The sequence below is a fragment of the Xiphophorus couchianus genome, chromosome 12 (assembly GCF_001444195.1).
Source record: "Xiphophorus couchianus chromosome 12, X_couchianus-1.0, whole genome shotgun sequence".
NCBI lineage: Eukaryota > Metazoa > Chordata > Actinopteri > Cyprinodontiformes > Poeciliidae > Xiphophorus > Xiphophorus couchianus.
The window spans coordinates 9433337-9451821 of record NC_040239.1 but is presented as its reverse complement, the minus strand read 5'-3'; the positions used below and the strand labels follow the sequence as shown (position 1 = coordinate 9451821).

Genomic DNA, 18485 nt, shown 5'->3' with positions numbered 1-18485 from the left:
ACTTTAGTGTGGGAAGTACACTTAAAATGTGCTTATGCACTCTCAGTAAGGTGTTTAAAAATTAGAAGACTAAAGGTTTACATACCTGGAAAAATTATTCAGAATCTTGAACTTTTCACATTTTGGCAAGTTGTAACTGTAAACATCAGAGTGTTTTAGCGATGACTGAAATTTGGATAGTTTTGCTTATTTTTGCATTTCAGTGGATTTTTTTCTCATCCTATTTGCATTCAGAAAGCAGTTTAAAGAATTAAATTAATACAGACACAATTTTTAAATGAGCTTCTTGGTTGACCTCTCAAAATATAGAAATGGGATTATTAGTACAGCTGTTCTGAATTGTTTTAAGACGGAAAACATCCTTGTTAGTCCCGTACGTAATGCTGGACTGTTTTAATACTAACTCACACCAAACTTTTTCCTGTTCTGCTTTCAGTTCCTGGTGCAGAGGTTTGAGATAGCCAAATACAGCAGTGCAGACCAGGTGGAGATCTTCATTTCCATTTTGCAGAGATCTCTTTCACTGAATATTGGAGGATCCAAAAGCAACATGAATCGACACGTTGCTGCCATTGGACCAAGATTCAGGTATTACTTGTAATCATCAAAACAGTAAAATGATTTAAATATCACTCTGTTTAGTAAAAATAATGAAAAACCACTGAACTATCACAGTATATCATAAACTTTTCTTCCCTTCAGACTGCTGACTTTGGGTTTAACTCTACTACATGCTGATGTTGTGACAAACGCCACTATCAGAAATATGCTGCGAGAAAAGATCTATTCCACAGCCTTTGACTTCTTCAGGTACAAAATCATGTATAAAATGAGTTTAGATTGAATAGAAATCTGTATTTTTGGATTTTAAACTGAACATTTTGTTGTAAAGACCTTTTTCATCTCTGCTTTTCCGTAGTGTTGCACCCAGATTTCCCACTCAGGCAGATAAGAGGCTCAGAGAAGACATCAGTATAATGATAAAGTTCTATGCCTGCCTGCTGTCTGACAAGAAGTACCTGACTGCCACCCAGCTGGTCCCACCAGGTAGAACATTGACTAACGGTCTAGTCTTTCACAGGAAATGAATGAATCATCCATTCAGACACACTGAGATTTCACTAATATCTCACTCTAAAAGAACTTTTCTTACTAGTCAAATCAGATTTATGGGGAAAAAAAACAGCTTCTGCTTTTCCAGGATTTTCAGAAACCGTACATGTGTTCTGAATTTAGGATGGCTTTATGATGCTAGTGTTTGTCTAGATCCCCAGGAGATGTCATTGAAAAGCCTATCTGTAATGGCAGTTGCAGATAGCCGGAACAGTCTGGATGCAGCTATTGGTCAGAGGCAGCAGATTACCCAGGGATGGATCAACACTTACCCCTTGACCTCCGGGATGTCCACCATTTCCAAGAAGTCAGGTGAAACTCTCAGAATACCATAGTTAAACCTTCCTTCTTATTTTGGTTTCCTATAAGCATACTGATCACTCGTCTGTTTCCGTCATTTTTTTTTTAGGACTCTCTAAAGAAAACAACCGAGGATCCGAGCTGCACAAATATTACATGAAACGCAGGGTTCTGTTACTGGCTTTACTGGTATTCACCTTCATTAACTTTTGTAATTTGTAAATATACTGTTGTAAAGGCAAGTATGGAACCTGGTCCTTGATGATGAAAGGTCTTTATGCTTTTCCCCAGGCTAGTGAGATCGAGCGTCTGACGATCTGGTACAACCCGTTATCCACTCAGGAGCTCGCCATCGCAACAGAGCAGTCAGTGGAAACCAGCATTGCCAACTGGAGGTCCAAATATATCAGTTTGTCAGAAAAACAGGGGAAAGACAATGTCAACATGGCCTGGACTATATCTCCCTACCTGGCTCTGCAGCTGCCTGCCAGGTACACAAATAAACAGGAATTAAACCTAAATAGGTTTAATTAAAAATATGTATTCGTTTTTCATTTGTTTGTAAATATTGAAGTTCAGTTTTTAGAGGGTGAATCCTTTTGTTTTTTAAAATCTTTATAGTTGCTTCTTCATCAGTGCATGCATTCTCCGTTTTGTCTTGTGTGTTTCAGATTTAAAAACTCAAAGTCTATTGTGTCTGAAGTGACACGTCTGGTACGAATGGATCCGGCTGCTGTGTGTGACATTCCTGAAGCAGTAAAGGTTAGTGCTTGCCATAAAAATGCGATTCATCTAGATCAGTGTTTCCCAACCCTGGTCCTCAAGGCACACTGTCCTGCATGTTTTAGAGGTTTCCCTGCTTTATTGTGCCTGATTCAACTGATTGCAGTTCAACAAACACCTGTTAATCAGTCATCAATTGAAATCAGCTGGACTGAAGCAAGGAAATTCCTAAAACGTGCAGGGCAGTGTGCCTTGAGGACCAGGGTTGGGAAACACTGATCTAGATAGTTGTTAATGCATTTGTAGTTAAAAAAGACATTTAAAAAATACCTATTTCTGGCGAAAGCGTGCACACCACTGTTAACATTTCAAGTTTTGTTTTTTAATTTAGATTATGGCAAAATATTTCAAGGCTTTTCAAATCATTTCCATCTGAATTAACTTCAGATTAGCTCAATATTCTGCTGCTGCCATGTTTCACAGGAGATGCAATGTTTTATTTTTATGCCAGAAATTAATGTACCTAATAAATCGATATCTTCATGATGGATCAAGTTAAACAGAGTTTGTAACTTTAAAGTTTTTGATTAAAAGCTGCTCACTGATCTCATAGTTGATGTTTTGCTCTGGAAGGCTCCTGTTGTCCTTGTCGTTTCGCTCTGCTTGAACAAACTCTTAATGAGCTCTGTGTTTAAAGAAGAAACAGGGGAGATGGAGACCAGCCATCCCCAAAGAGCTGGATCATTTTCTACATAACTCATTTTGACAATGTATACCTGTTTTATTTGTACACACACCTAAATGACTCATAAACAGAGCTTCCTCAGGAGGCTTTTCTTTGCACCTTGTTAGCCAAGTGATGTAAATGTTGGCTAAGTTATATTCTTCATACTTTTTCCTTCAGTTCTTGGTGACCTGCCATACAATTGATGCGGACTCCCCAGAACTGAGTCATATCCTGTGCTGGGCCCCAGTAGATCCACCAACTGGACTGTCATACTTCTCTTCCATGTACCCTCCTCACCCTCTCACGGCCCAGTATGGGGTCAAAGTGCTACGCTCCTTTCCTCCTGTATGCAAATACACACGTAAAATATGTACAATTACTATTAGTATTGTAAAAGCTATTTAATTTGTATTGATAAGCCAAAATGGATGCATTAAAAGTATTTTTTTCTCATTTATTTTGTCGTAGGATGCCATTTTATTTTACATTCCTCAAATTGTCCAAGCCCTTCGGTATGATAAGGTGGGCACTTAATTTTCTGATGTGACAAATTTATTTAAACTCTTACAGTGTGCTTGCACTCCTAACTTTATCCTGCATACATTTGAATGTAGATGGGCTACGTGAGAGAGTACATCCTGTGGGCTGCTCAGAAGTCTCAGCTGTTGGCTCACCAGTTCATCTGGAACATGAAGACCAACATATTCCTGGATGAGGAAGGACACCAGAAAGACCGTGAGATATTTATCCAGAATCAACATGAGCACACAAACAACACATTCAGAGGGGTTAAGACTGTAAAAAAACAGTCAGGTTTTTATTTTTGTTTTTGTTTGTTTATTCAGCGGACATTGGGGAGCTGCTGGAAGAGATGGTGAAGGAGATCATTGGATCTCTGTCTGGCCCAGCCAAAGACTTTTACCAAAGGGAGTTTGACTTCTTCAACAAGATCACCAATGTGTCCGCCATTATCAAGTAGGAGCACTCTTTAAACCTGAACCTAACTCCATCCTTTAAAGGCTGTTTTTTTTTCTACCCTGAAGTATCACGTTCCCATTTTCCACTGACTCTACTAAACTCGGTTCTGCTGTACTCAGTCCACTTTGTAAAGGTTTCCATTACTAGCTTTTCCAGCCTAATACTTGCTTTTTTAATCCCTGATTGGGAGCAGGGATCATTGAAGTTGAGCAGGACCAAAATGTGACGTGAACAGGCGCTGTTCATTGATTGGCTTAAGGGATGAGAAAAAAAATGAGGTTTTCACTGTTGTAGCACAGGAAAAAAGCATAATAAAACTCAAAAGTGACAATAATAGCATTTACAACCACAATGGGAGGAGTGGGCAAAACTGATGTATAATGTTACTATTTACAGAAACACCACCATCATGAAATGTCTCATGTAAATGATCCTTATTGGTACAAAAAAACGTTCTTGACATCAATCTCTTTGTCAGTCGTTCTAATGACGACTGACATGAAAAAAAAGAGCTTCACAATTTTTTTAATTATTCCAACTTACTATTTTTTATAATTCCTGTAACACTCCTAACTTTATTCTCTATACATTTGAATGTATAAAGGACATACATTCAAGTCTATAACCTTTATATCCTCAGTATTTAACCATTTTTCCTGGTTAAATACTGAGTTAGGTCATGGTACCAATACATACATTTATAGTCAAACTTACTGACAGTGAGTGAAACATAAAGAATGCTGATCTTCTCTTTTAGTCTTAAAGTTACTAGTGAGTAGTTTTTGTTAAGGAGAACACGGCAAGTAATCTGTTGAGGGTTATGATGCGTTTTCCCAGTGGCAAAGGTGTTTTGTTTCACTTCCTGCCTCTGAATCCCTTTGTTGTTCATTAATTTAGTGACTATTTGCTCCTCTGTCATTTTCATTATCTATTGCCCTGGAAAACACTTTGCTGTGTTACCATATGTCAGTGAATATGTGGAGCCAATGCGCTGGTTTCTGAGAGAAGGTGTTCTGTCAGCTCACAAGAGACGGAAAGTTTCCCCTCTGCCCTCATTACAGCACTAATTGCAACAACAGGGAAGGCCTCCACTTAGTATTAGTGACTCTCCTCTGTGACTTGCATCAGAAGAACTCTGTCACTTGTGGTCTGAAGTCATTTAGTTTGATGCCCATAGAGCTCAGTAGTCTAAGTAACAAACATTCAAACACAAAGATTGGAAAACTTTTTAACTTGTTTTTGTTTGTCTTTTTTTAGACCTATTCCTAAAGGGGAAGAGAGGAAGAAAGCCTGTCTGGAGGCATTGGCGCAGATTAAAGTCCAGTATGGCTGTTACCTTCCCAGTAACCCTGAGGCCATAGTTTTGGACATAGATTATAAGTCCGGTACTCCCATGCAGAGGTGGGCCTCCAAATCAACCACAAATGATCAGTATTAGCAAATTATCTTTGTATGTAAAAAGTTTAAAATTAATTTTCTCCCTTTTGCACCTTTACTCAGCGCTGCCAAAGCACCGTACTTGGCCAAGTTCAAAGTTAAGAGATGTAGAGTGAGTGAGCTAGAAAAAGAAGGTACTGTTGGTTAAACAAAGTTTTCAACTTTGTGTGATAAATTGCCCAGAATGTGTAAAGATTTATATATTCTCAATATTTTGAACAACTTCCTTCAGGTCTTCAGTGCCATTTACGTTCTGAGGACGAGACAGGCGTTGAGGAAAAGGCCAGTACATGCTGGCAGGCGGCAATCTTCAAAGTTGGAGATGACTGCAGACAGGTCTCGATTGCGCACATCAACCCTCCCTGATGTCATCTTTTAACAGATGATCTTTTTCTTACCATTTTGTTTGTTTGTGTGTTTTCAGGACATGTTGGCTCTGCAGATCATCAGCCTGTTCAAGAACATCTTCCAGATGGTGGGGCTGGATCTCTATGTATTTCCGTACAGAGTGGTCGCCACAGCACCTGGAGTAAGACTTTACTCTTCCTGACACTAAGTCAAAAAACATCACAAAATTTGTACCTGTAGGCAAAGGGAGTATAGGAGGATAACTAGTCCAAATTAATTGTACAAAAGCTTTCAAGAACTAAAACATACCAACTCAAAACCTTCGTAAAATAAGAGATACCGACTCACATAGGGTTCCTATAAAGTCTAAAATAGTGTGTAATTACCTACCATTTTATTTATTTTATTTCTAAAAAGAAAATAAGTGAAAGGAAAAATATTTGGCAGATACTTTGTACCCCGTCACGTTGTCTAAAAGATATACACATACATGCACATGTTGTCTTGTTTTAGCAGGTTGAAAGCATCACTATTTTACAAGTTTCTTAACTTTAAATTTAAAGTGAATTTCTCAATGTAACTTTGAAATCCAGCTTAAGGGGCTGGAAATTGTGGCGCTAATATGAAAAATGTGCTTGATCCCTATTTACTTAGTTACTACAGAGTAGACCTTAAATAGAAACTACAAACTATTAAATTCATCCATCCATCCATTTTCTACACCCTTGTCCCTACCTTTTTAAATATGTGTAATATCTCTGCTTTCTTAGTGTGGAGTGATTGAGTGCATCCCAAACTGTAAGTCTCGGGACCAACTGGGCCGGCAGACCGACTTTGGCATGTACGATTACTTCAGGAATCAGTATGGAGACGAATCCACACTCGCATTTCAGAAGGCAAACTCACACAGGCTTCCTGACATTATTCATCCAAACATTCCTGACGCCGCAGTGTAAACTAACATCTCCACTGACGCTTGTCTTTCCAGGCACGATATAACTTCATCCGCAGTATGGCAGCGTACAGCTTGCTGCTCTTCCTGCTGCAGATAAAAGACAGACACAACGGCAACATCATGCTGGACAGCCAGGGCCATCTCATTCACATTGGTGGGCACCTCTGAAGCATCTTTTTTGTTGTCGTCTCTCTGGAATGTTTTTGCAACAGTTTCGCACAACATTTGTCCATGAAAAGAAAACTTTAAAAAGTCTGGCAACATTTGCAAAATATATAGAGCCTCTCACATATATTGGCACTCCTGGTGAAGATGTGTAAAAAAAAAAAAAAGAACCTTAAAATATATTTATTTTTGATTTATATAGCAGAGTTTCAAATTTCTTGCTGCAGTTCTGTCAGTGAGTCTGAGTTTTTTTCTTTTCTTTTTTTCTGATATTAACACACATCTTCCCTAATTAAATGCCATGTTCTCTCGACCAATTAAATATGTCTAGAAAATGAGTGCTTTACAAAGTAAAGTATATATTGAAATATAGTATAATAATGATATCAGTTACATTTTTTTCTAGAAATTGTTGGGCGTCACTAATTATAGCTACAGTGAAAAAAAATCTTTGAATGTATGGTTATTCCTTCTATTTTATCTTTTGTTCACAATATTTATAGCTGTTTTAAAGTAGCCTCATGCATATTTATAGTGGCAAAATATTATGTTATTGGCTTGCACCAGCTAATCCCAACCTTTAACCATCACGTTTGTGGCTGTTTATGCCTTTTAGACTTTGGGTTCATGTTTGAAAGTTCTCCTGGAGGGAATCTCGGCTGGGAGCCGGATATCAAGCTGACGGATGAGATGGTGATGATCATGGGTGGGAAGATGGAGGCGACGCCTTTCAAATGGTTCATGGAGATGTGTGTGAGGGGATACCTGGCTGTGAGGTGAGCTCGCGAAGAGACTGAAGCCCATCTTTAGTCCCCAATCTCCGGAGGTCTGATGAAAAACAGGCAATGTTTAATTAATCCAATAAATGTCAGGAACTAACTTGTGGCTTTTTGTAATGAGATTTCCCATTACCACCAACCTAGAGCACAGTGAGATTTGAAGTAATAATAATGATAAATTTTCCTGCATTGATTCAGGCCCTACATGGATGCAGTGGTCTCTTTAGTAAATCTCATGCTGGACACAGGACTTCCCTGCTTCAGAGGGCAGACCATCAAACTACTCACGTGAGTCTCGCTCGACTTTTAGTGATTTAGTGGTTCTGAATGAACACACTCGTGTTTAAAATGCCATTAGCTGTTGTTGCTTATAATGTTTCTGCACATGCAGTCAACGATTCAACCCTGGTTTGAGTGAGAAAGATGCAGCTTCCTTCATCATTAAAGTCATCCAGAACTGTTTCCTCAGCAACAGGTCGGTGAATTTTATCCATGTTTCATTCTTTAATGTTAAATTCCAGAATTTTTTTTCCTTGACTGATTCCAGTTTTCTTTTTCATACAGGAGCCGAACGTACGATATGCTCCAGTACTACCAAAACCAGATCCCATACTAAACGTCAGTGCCTGAGCATGTGCGTCTGTTGGCCGGTACATAATGTGTGTGCCTTTTGTTGAATTCCCGTCTGGAAATTGCAACTTAGTTGTTTTTGCTGGTTGTTGGATATTGTCCTTAGTATTTGCTTTATCATCCTTTATTTATTGTGTTATTTTGAAATCAATCTTACTCCTAATTATTGTACGGTTGCACTAGCATCTTGACTTCTGTGTATTTCAACGAGTGTCTCTCGTTAATCTGCACGTTCAGTAAATACTTTGTCAGAGTTTGTGCCAAGTTCTTAATTGTACTATTTGTGAATGTAGCTTCTGATGATCTTAATTTTGGTTTGGAATTTGACCGTAAGTGGATATTTTATGGTAACAGAAGTAAACGTGTACCAGTTCTGACCAATGTGGCCTATTCAGTCATCCTGTACTATATCCTGACTGTACTACTGTGCTTCTCTTTTTAATGAACCAGCTGGAGTTGCCATGTGTTTTTGCAGACAGACTTGACTGTGTCTGCATGGGTGTCACGGTGTATTTTGGAGTTTTTCTTATTTTCCATTTCAACGGGTGAAACGTTGCGCACAAGTTCTGGAAAACATCAAGACTGATTTGTAAATATGTATCTTTGCCAAAGTATGGCAAGGAGAAGGTGGCCCACTGAAAGCAAAGTTTTGTTGTCTGTGGGACAATGTTATGGTACATTTTTAATGTTGGGCAGTTGCACGAAGTTAAATGTTAATTACCATTTGGCTTGTGTCCAATGTGGCTTCTGGCAGAATTTGCTTTTGGTAATTCAGATGGCTGTGCCTCATGTCAAATATGGTTTAATTTAATTTCTTGATTGTTACTGTTATAAAAACAAACTATACTCTTTGTATATTTATATCCATGATCCATCTTCTGTCTCCTTTTCTATTTTCTTGCCTTTTGAATGAGAATGCAGATATGTAACTAAATAAAGTTCTATTAACTAAAAAAAACTGTTTTCTATGTTCCAACATAAATCTTAAATAGGACATCTGGTGATAGATTCAGTTTAAAATCTATTTTGATTTTACGAACTTGTCAAATACACCTGACATTTAAGAAACATATTAACATACTTTAGAGTTGGAGAATAATCCATGTTTCCTGTCCTGAATTTGTATTTTAATTTAAAGGTTTAAATGCAACATTGTTCAAGTAAAATGTTCCTGCTATTTATGAGTTTAAGGAACAAAGGGAAAAGAAAGAAAATGAAACAAAATTTTTAACGCAAGTCTGTATGTAAAATAAAACTGTTCAAAGTAAAAAATACTCTTACATAATTTCTTAATTTTTAAAACATGCTTTTTACAACATAGAGTTGTATCTTAACTAAACATTATATGTTTTAATATAGATTTACTGAGCTTCATTGGGTGGGAAAGAGGAAATAGTTTGATTCAGTTTATTCATAAGTTTCACCAAATATCATCAAGACAAAGTAAACAGATTCCAATTTATATCCAATTTTCCAGAATCAAACTGGTTCAAATTAATGTCAAATCAGTTCAGTTTATTCCAGCACTATTCCGATTCACTCAGGTGACAATTTAAAGCCAGATGGTAAAATTTTATTCAGCTGAGGAACTATTTCAGATTGCATCATGTTATTGACTTTGCCACTGTAGGAGTGTAATCCTTGTAATTATAGTAAAGTTTAACATTTTATTTATGAATAGATTCCCTCAATTAGTCTGTGTAAGTAACATGTTGATTTATGAAATTTAATTTATTGGTTGAACTGTAATAAATCAGCTCAAAATATAGTGCTGTTGTACTATGCTTATTGTACGTTTCCATCCACCAGAGGGCGGCATGTGACGTCACTGTCGAGCTCTTAATTGCCTTTCTTGACTGATTGAAGGATAATGGCACTTACTCGATCAATCAGTCAATACGCTGCCTGACTTCTTCTGCATTATTAATCCTCGTGCTTTGAGGTTGTTGCTTTTCACTACCTGGAAAACGAAAACTAAAGCAGAGGCCAAAACACTCATAGCTGAGGATGATCTTGATGCTGTTGATGCTTCTCTTAGGTACAGAGTCTGAAAACTGACAGCTGCATTAGTTAGCATAGGGGCTAACATGTTCTCACCTGTTCGAAAAGCAGATTGCTAAAAAAAAAATCTATTGCTGTTTAAAATGCACAATAAAACCAACCAGGGCATTTGCAGATTTCCAGGTTTACTTTAGTTCCTTGGCTGCACCTAAAATCTCCATGTGCTCCATCTGCAGACAACCTTCCAGGAGTAAATGAAGGGAAAACAGTGAAAGTGATTAATTCTATTGAATTATTTTAAATATTAATCTCGGTAACATTTTGCTTCAGCTTCAGTATCTGTCAGTGATTTATTTATTCAATGAACTCTAATAAGAGCAAAATGAGATCTTCATTGGGATGTGTTTGATGGGGTGTGGGCTGTTGAATGCGTCTCTGGAAGAAAATGAGAGCCCTCAGGAAAAAGCCAACACAGCTCTTGTCAACTCACTGGAGGCCAGGCAATCGTTATGAGATGACGAGAGTGAAAACATCTATGAAAGACAAAGAGGTGATCCCACAACAACAAACTGAGAGCCTTATCTGTTTCACAGCAAACACATCTGAGGTTTAGTTAAAATAAAGCCAATATGAGGGAAAAAATGCAGATAGGTGGCTTGTTGTTTTGGCAGCATCCAGATGTTACCGATTTGTGCAACAGCTTAATGTCCATACAAATGTTCTATAGTCACTGACCGCTTTATTAGATACAAATTGTGTGTATAGGTTCAAACCCTTTTTCCGTTCAATGTTGTTTTAATTACATAATTAACAATTAATTAACACTATTTTGGAAATATTCCTTAGAGATTTTGGTCCAGATTGACATGAAGGCATGACACAGTTGCTGCACATCCACAATGCAAATCAAATAGCTGAGATGCTAATCAGTGTTGGTGTTATCAGTAAAGAAATATATTTACAAAAAATATGTACATCTGAGTTTCCACGTTATTATTCTATGTTCTGGAGGATTTCCATCTAATATTTTCAACACAGAACTTGGAAATTCAAGCTTTTTAGTACAAATGCTTGAATATCCATGTTGAATATTGAACTTGAAGCTGCTCATGGACTTTCCAACTTGGCATTCTTACTGCCTGATTTTACAGCTTGAAACCGAGATCCAGACTTTTGAAGTCCAATTACTCCTTCAGCCACCACCACTGGGTGGCGTCATGCAAATTATTGCTTTTGTGTGGCGTTTTATGATTTAACTTTTTCTCTGATTTAGCTTGGCTTTTGCGTTTGCTTTTGCTTTTACAAAAAAACAAATACCCTGTCTGAGTAACAAATACATAGTCTATAAATGTCTCCTTTCAATAACAGAACAAAAAATAAGAGTATTGTAGGCCTAAGGAGTAAATAGTGGAAGTGATTTTATTTGTCCTAGTGTTAACTAAAAATATCAATTATAATGTTTCTGACTCATATCTACATTTTAGATGACTTTCCAATAGGTGAAATTTCTGTTTTCTTTAAAGAAATTCTTCCTTTGTTTTGGTTTTGTTGGCCTCCTTTCTTATCACATGAATCAAACTGCAGGGCATCTTGTGACACATTCATGCTTCTTTCGCTGGCGAGGCCATGGCTCAGTATGCCAGCCATGTGCTATGCCATAATTAACTCCTCTCTGAGCTGTTGAGCAGAAAGAGCTGTTTGTCTGGATGACCGGAGCAGACAGTCAGGCCTATTGATGAGGCGCTGGGGCTAATCAGGAAAAGAGGCCGTAACCCTGAATAGCAGAGTTGACACAGGTTTTTTTTATGGCTTTAAAAAGAATGTTTGCCACAAAAACGTCAACCTGTAGCTGCAGGAGTTGTGTTTCTTTTTTTTTCTTTCATGCTTTCATGCAGCTGTAGCTTTTGAGCTTTGGCCTGCAGCTCCAGGAGAGGACCTGAATCATAGTACTTCAGCTGGCTAGTGCAAGATGGCTTTGACTACAAATGGCTTTAAATAGCACACTATAACTGTAACCTGTTCTCTGATCGCTCATGGTGCATACCGAATGCATAAAGATGCCCTCAAGCTGAGACTTTCTGCTTTAATTCTCAGGTGAATGCACCTTTATTACACATCATTCATCTTCACACTTATTGTTTCTCTCTCTATTACTGCATAGTTTTAAAGACAATTAAAAAAATGGCTGAAGGGACTCTAAATACACTTTAAAAAGGGGTTATTTATTTTATTTTACAACAAATAAGTTAATATTTGAATAATCTATATTTTATCTTGTTATAATTTACACTAAGGCCTACATTCCAGGTTTGCATGTGTAAGCAGGAACAATAAACTGTTCTGCAATCTATGTCAAAACAGCTTGAAGCACCAGCCTTAAAGCTGATGAACATAATCCTCATGACAGAAGATTTTACACGTTCCTGCTTGTTTCAACAGAAGGCAACTGGACATGTTCTCTTGTTTGTTGAAGATGTTTCCTGTCACATGCAGAAGACTTCCTCACTTCTGAAAATGGGTTAAGGTCCATTAAGGTTACATTAGTACATAAGTACATTAGATGCATGTTACAGATTTAAATATATGTAGCCTACCGTCATACTGAAAAACTTTTAAAATGTGCTCAGATGAGGCTCATTAGTCAAGTGTTAAACATTGTTTATTACAGTGACGTGAGGTGAGGTTCATAGCTGGCGAGGCACTGACGTAATCATAATCAGATTTACAAATATATACCCCCTGCATGTTATTGTTCACATAAGAAAATTTTGCGCATGCGGACAACCTGGAGGGTAAAAAGACTATTTTTTAACATGTCATGCACAGCCGCGCTGAATAATGGAATAGAATAATTCCATTAACTCAAACAAACTTGGACATGTAGATATTATTAATGTCGTGCTGTGCTCCACAGCAAAGTGAAAAATCGTTAAAGTACAACTCAAAACCCACTTCTTTCTCGCTCTCTGTAGCAACGCAGCTACGCGCAAACTCGTTGCCATAGCAACTGACAACAACGCCACAGCATGGTTTTAGGCTTAATGTTTATTTTTGCGATTATTAATAAGTGATTGCTATGGTATGAGGAAAAAACTATAAATATATCGCTGCACTTTACGGTATGGCTAGCTCGCTGTTACTGTCTCTTACTCTGCAGTTGTGGAGTCACAATGTCAGGGATCATGAGCGCCCCCTGCCATGAGGCAGGAGAACTGCCTGGCTCACCTCGAATCTGTTCTCTGCCTTTCTGATCGCTCCTCAGCACACGAAACACGTTACACACACAGTTGATGACAAAAAAAATGGTACATTATAAACATAAGCTAAATTCAAGTTCATACATTAAATGTTTTTTTAACCATTTTATTGGGGACGTACAGACAGGAGGAGCATGCTCCCATAGAATGGCAGCCAGCGCAGTTAGCGAGAGGTTGCGCAATCCCAGGTGAGGCTCAGCTGGCTGCTGCCTCACCAGCTGCGCTTCCAAGCATTTGAATGGGATACTGCGAAAATTCAGCGATTTTGAAGAAAAAAATAATCAGAATTGGTTAAGCTAAATAAAAAATAGGTACTTTATAGTACAAACTACAGGGTGGAAATAGCAATATAAATTATCTTATAATCATATATTATTTTTCTATGATGACACCTGCCTCCCCTGACCGCACGTCACTGGTTTATTAAGCCTATATTGCTGTATGTTAGTTTTATTTCTCTGTTAGTATGTAAGTATTAAAAACAATTTTAATTATTCTTTTCTAATTAACTATTTTGGGGCTTTTTATGAGCAGTAATCTGTAATAATCAGAATAATTAAACAGAAAAGGATACTTGAAATATATCGATCTCTCTGTGATATGAGTTGTACTTTTTCAATAGAATTACAGAATCAACATTTCTATTATATTCGGAATTATTTTTATTCAGTATAATTTATTTTTGTGAAATAGAAAGCAAAGAGAAACACAACCAAACCAAATTTTCCCATTGATTGGTGACACATTGTCTGGCTTTGCTGCAATTCACATTTAGCCGCAGGGCAACGCTGGGGTCGGCCTTTCCTCTGCACTGCTGATCATTTGTGTTATCTGATGTTCTAATGACTTAAGGGAGAAGTCGGACCTAAGCAGTAATGGTTTACCTGCCAGCCCAAAGAATGGCAGCAAAACCATGATTTAAATGTGGGCAGGAAAACACAAGGAGGCTACTCACAAGAACCTTTTTCTCCCATCAGTAAGATTAAATCCACGCATGATGAAATTTCAGTCTGAAATCCTGAATTTGCATAACAACTCAGTGTTTTAAAAGCCTTTCGATGTCTGCTTCAATTAAATCAACTCCAACACGCACAATGAGTTGTCAAGACACACGCCAAAGCTAAAACTTTCTCCTTTCTCCTTTCTTTCTGCCTTCTTCGCTGATTCTGGATGCCCACATGTTATTCACTTGTGGTTGTGCAGCTGAATGGGCCCCAGTGTTCGACGTCTCCTTATCGTATGACCTTTGATCTGTTTGGACAGCGTGACCAGGAGAGCCTGCAAGTAAGGAGAAGCGAGACAAGGGAGCAGAGCAGAGGACATCCATCTCATTTCAGAGCTAAAACCTTAACTTAGGAGTCCAAGATGGTTCCTTTTAAATCAAGAAAACACATAAGACTCAGCTCTTTTATGCAGGATTTGTAGATTAAAACTCCTTTTTGTGTGGTGTGCATTTTTATATGTACTCAGTAAGTAAGAAAATGTATGATGAGATTTATTTTTCAGATTAAAGGTACCTTTTTGACAATAATAACTTTTTATTAAGCACAAATTTTTGTATGAAAACATATTTTTTTCTAATTCTCTAATGTAAGATTTTCATCTTTCGTGTTGTGGGTTTTTTTTCCGAGCGATAAGCAGAACATCCCCATAATTAATGGAAATAAAAGTTTCAAAGCATCAGTCTGTGTGTGTTTAATGTTAAATTGAATGGGAGTGTTCTGCAGTTCCTGTACTTTTGCTGCTGAAAATGTTGCTTTCATATTATCAGTTAATAAAGCCCATGAAAAAGAGACAGTTAAACCTTCAACTATAAAGTTCTGTTTGAGAAAATAAAAATAATAATCCATTCATATGAAACATGCAAAATTCATTAAAAACATATACAACAAATATATTTGATAATTTGTTAAAAGAAACCCAGATTAGAGAAACAATGTTGAAAGTGTTTCTGACCATACATTACATGTACTAAAAGAAAAAGGCCAAATAACTTTAAAAAAGCACCTGTTTAATCCTTTCTAGTCAGAGTATATTTCATACAAAAATATTAAGAAAAAAGCAAGTATATGTGTTTGCACAAATAAAAACTTGACAGATGTTAAATAAGTCAATGATTTAACATCAGATGATAAATATTTAGATACATGCTAGATACAGTAAAAAAAAAAAAAAAAGAATCAATAAATTAACCATTTTTCATCTTATTCTGACTTGAAAGTCAAAGTTCACTGGATGGCACCAGTTTGATGCGGGTTGCAATTATGCGTTTGGCCAGCAGAGGGCGAAAGCAACACCAAACTGAAAACTACCAACTTATTAGTCAAAGTATTTGCCAAACAGCCAGAAGACCTATGAAGAAATGTTTAAGGCTTCATTAGCTAACTCTTATCTTTTTATTACGCCTATTTTGCCTAATCAAAAGTTTGCTTTTCCTGTTAAATTTTGTGCAACAAAAGCTAGTTTTAATTTAAAGACAGCAGAAAATATTCTATGACTTCAAAATTATAGATATTTGCTGAAAATATGCTTGAGATTTCAGTTTGAGGCTGAATCAGAGTAATAAACCACCGTCCATGGCAACCAGTCGGTAACATAAAGCCTCTGCCACTCTCAACCACCGTGGCCACTGTTACCACGGAGACCCATTCAGATGCCCGGTGGTGACCTCTGACCTGAGGGGAGCCTGGTGAATGTAGCTGAAAGGGGCTGGGCTGGGGCATCTGGGGTATCATCTGGCGCCTAACAAAGCCCCCTCGCCAGCTGGGGAGGAGGGCAGGAGATGCAGAGTGAGGGAGCCGGAGGAAAGGGGCACAGAGGAGCGGGGAGAAAAAGAGAGAGCGCCCTTTTCTTCTTGCCCTCTTCAGAGAGAGTGGCCATTGACACTGTGCATCTCATTAAAATCTGTGCACCCCCTCACTCACTCTCTCTCTGGTGCACAGGCAGCTGCCTCTCCTGCTTTGGCCATTCAAGCTCAAGTGCAGTCCACTGCTGGATGGCGAGAAAGAGAGACAGACAGAGAGAAGGGACTCAGAGGGGAGAAGGGTAGATGGGGGGAACAGAGACCCTGGACATATGCCACCACCACTGGGACTGGAACGGCTGTGCAGAGACCGCCATTGTGTTCCCCTTACAGCTCACAAACTTTCCTTTTACTACAGTCAATGCAAAAAAAATAAATAATAACTATTATTTTTTATTTAATGTTTTTTTTTCTCACTAATTTGAATCCTGTTAGAAAAATATTCTATTCTGCCATAATTTTACTGGCCTTTAATAGAACTAAAGTTACAACGTCTGTGTATGTACATTATCAGAGTTGGGTAATAACTAATGTAATTTACTCAATTACATTTACTTTAGTAACTTTTTTGACAAGAATTACTTTTAGAAGTATTTTTAAGATTTTTACTTTTAGAAGTATTTTTACTATGCTGTACTTTTTACTTTCATTTGTGTAATTTTACTATGAAGTATTTCTACTCTTACTTGAGTACAACTTCGGGGTACTTCCTGCTTTGCAACTGGAGTTAGGTGTGATATAATCCCTCATTTTTAACGCCTAATGAAATTAAAACAAAACTGACTTGGAAATATGCTTTAGTTTTTTTTTTAATGTAAAGCAAGATACTGTTAACTTGGATGATATCAGCACCTGCTTATATTATGTCTGTAGCACACAGTTGTTTAAGTTATTTCTGAATTCTCAGATGGACAATTTGATCATTTTTTCAAAGACAACAAATCTGTTTCAAATATAACTGTAGAAATGCGTTAGAGGCCATGAGTGAGCTCAAAAGCATTGTGATGTCACTGAGACACCAGACAAAACCTCGCCCAACAGACATTAGTATAAAACATGCAAACAGCTGCTGGGTGGCACCACACGTAATCAATGTCTCACACACAAACACGCACGCCCCCACACGCGCGCGCACACACACACACACACACACACATACAATTGACCTTCCAGAGCCCCTCTGGTGTCCTCCTAACCCCTGAAAGACATTGTGAATGTGCGCAGGTCTCTCTGAGGGTCACGGTCATGCAGTGTTTGTGTTATGTGTACGTGTGTTTTTGTGCGTAAAACCAAGAAAGCACAGCAGGGATTCTGTCAGAACAAAAAAAAAAACTGCTGTGCGGTTGCAATAGGTTGGAGTGGGGTGTGTAGACTGTCATAAGGAAGAGGAGCTACTACTAATATGATGGGCGGGGCTGTAAGGAGAGCCGGTTATGGTAATCAGAGGATAATGCTGCAGGTACTGGAGAGTAAGGCAAAAGCAAAGCTTTATTTCCATCGGGTTGTATTGGTTGGTTTATTGTGTGATTTTTAGGTGCAGCCAGACTGAAAACAGGATATCCACAGAGAGAGACCAGCCTAAACTCTCCCTCCCTCTCTGTTTCTCTTCACAAGGTAGTACGAATTCCTAAATTCAAGGGTACAGAAACAGAACCCCCCACGCTCCGCCCCCCTTTCTGTCATCTCCACTGATGAATGGGGCTTTGCGTGTGGATTTTAATTACTGCTCTGTCGATGTGGGAATTGGCCATGCATTAAATTGGAATGAGACACATTTTTTCCCCTCAGCAGGGGAGGAAAGAGATTGGAGGGTAAAAGGAGAATTTGGTTACTGTATATTAATTGAACTGCTAGTAGTGCAAAGTTGTTGGAAAACTGTGGAAGGCGTAGTAAGAAATGCAGACTTTTACGTGCAGACAGATGAAAACTTACTCAGAGCAGAACTGCATTCAGAACTGGTCTCGGAGATCAACACTGCTGGACCAAGGACATATGCAGTTATGATGAAGGACTATTTGCGTCAATTACTTCAGATTAAAAGGGACATTGTAGCGGTCAAATTCTATTTTGCAGTCTACCTGAACAGCACTGCAGCATAAAGATAAAATGAGACAGGCAGACATGTGAAAACTCAAATTGTAAGACTGCTGTCCAGGGAAGCAACGAATGCGTAAACAAACACCTGGTGTTTTTTTTTTTCATGTCTAGAAAGCAGAATGAAGACGCTCTTGCTTATTCTCCCCAGAAAGCAGTAAATAAATCATCTGCG

At 38.0% G+C, this 18485-nt stretch overlaps 1 protein-coding gene across 3 annotated transcripts in view; it reads left to right on the top strand.

The window, feature by feature from the left end:
* The window catches only part of pi4kab (phosphatidylinositol 4-kinase, catalytic, alpha b), a 31340-nt gene extending 22227 nt beyond the window's left edge, over positions 1 to 9113 (top strand). For 2 of the 3 annotated variants that reach the window (XM_028033667.1, XM_028033665.1), the window contains 21 exons: positions 437 to 588; positions 703 to 810; positions 920 to 1047; positions 1267 to 1425; positions 1523 to 1602; positions 1705 to 1904; positions 2085 to 2175; positions 3041 to 3208; positions 3332 to 3385; positions 3478 to 3598; positions 3709 to 3838; positions 5099 to 5242; positions 5342 to 5412; positions 5511 to 5614; positions 5703 to 5807; positions 6397 to 6522; positions 6615 to 6735; positions 7363 to 7522; positions 7724 to 7813; positions 7917 to 8000; positions 8090 to 9113. In XM_028033667.1, coding sequence (XP_027889468.1) covers positions 437 to 588; positions 703 to 810; positions 920 to 1047; positions 1267 to 1425; positions 1523 to 1602; positions 1705 to 1904; positions 2085 to 2175; positions 3041 to 3208; positions 3332 to 3385; positions 3478 to 3598; positions 3709 to 3838; positions 5099 to 5242; positions 5342 to 5412; positions 5511 to 5614; positions 5703 to 5807; positions 6397 to 6522; positions 6615 to 6735; positions 7363 to 7522; positions 7724 to 7813; positions 7917 to 8000; positions 8090 to 8141 — 2448 coding nt within the window. In that variant the 3' untranslated portion in view covers positions 8142 to 9113. The remainder of the gene's footprint in view (positions 1 to 436; positions 589 to 702; positions 811 to 919; positions 1048 to 1266; positions 1426 to 1522; positions 1603 to 1704; positions 1905 to 2084; positions 2176 to 3040; positions 3209 to 3331; positions 3386 to 3477; positions 3599 to 3708; positions 3839 to 5098; positions 5243 to 5341; positions 5413 to 5510; positions 5615 to 5702; positions 5808 to 6396; positions 6523 to 6614; positions 6736 to 7362; positions 7523 to 7723; positions 7814 to 7916; positions 8001 to 8089) is intronic. The other variant, XM_028033668.1, reaches the window with a different exon arrangement.
* The last annotated feature ends 9372 nt before the right edge of the window (positions 9114 to 18485 follow it).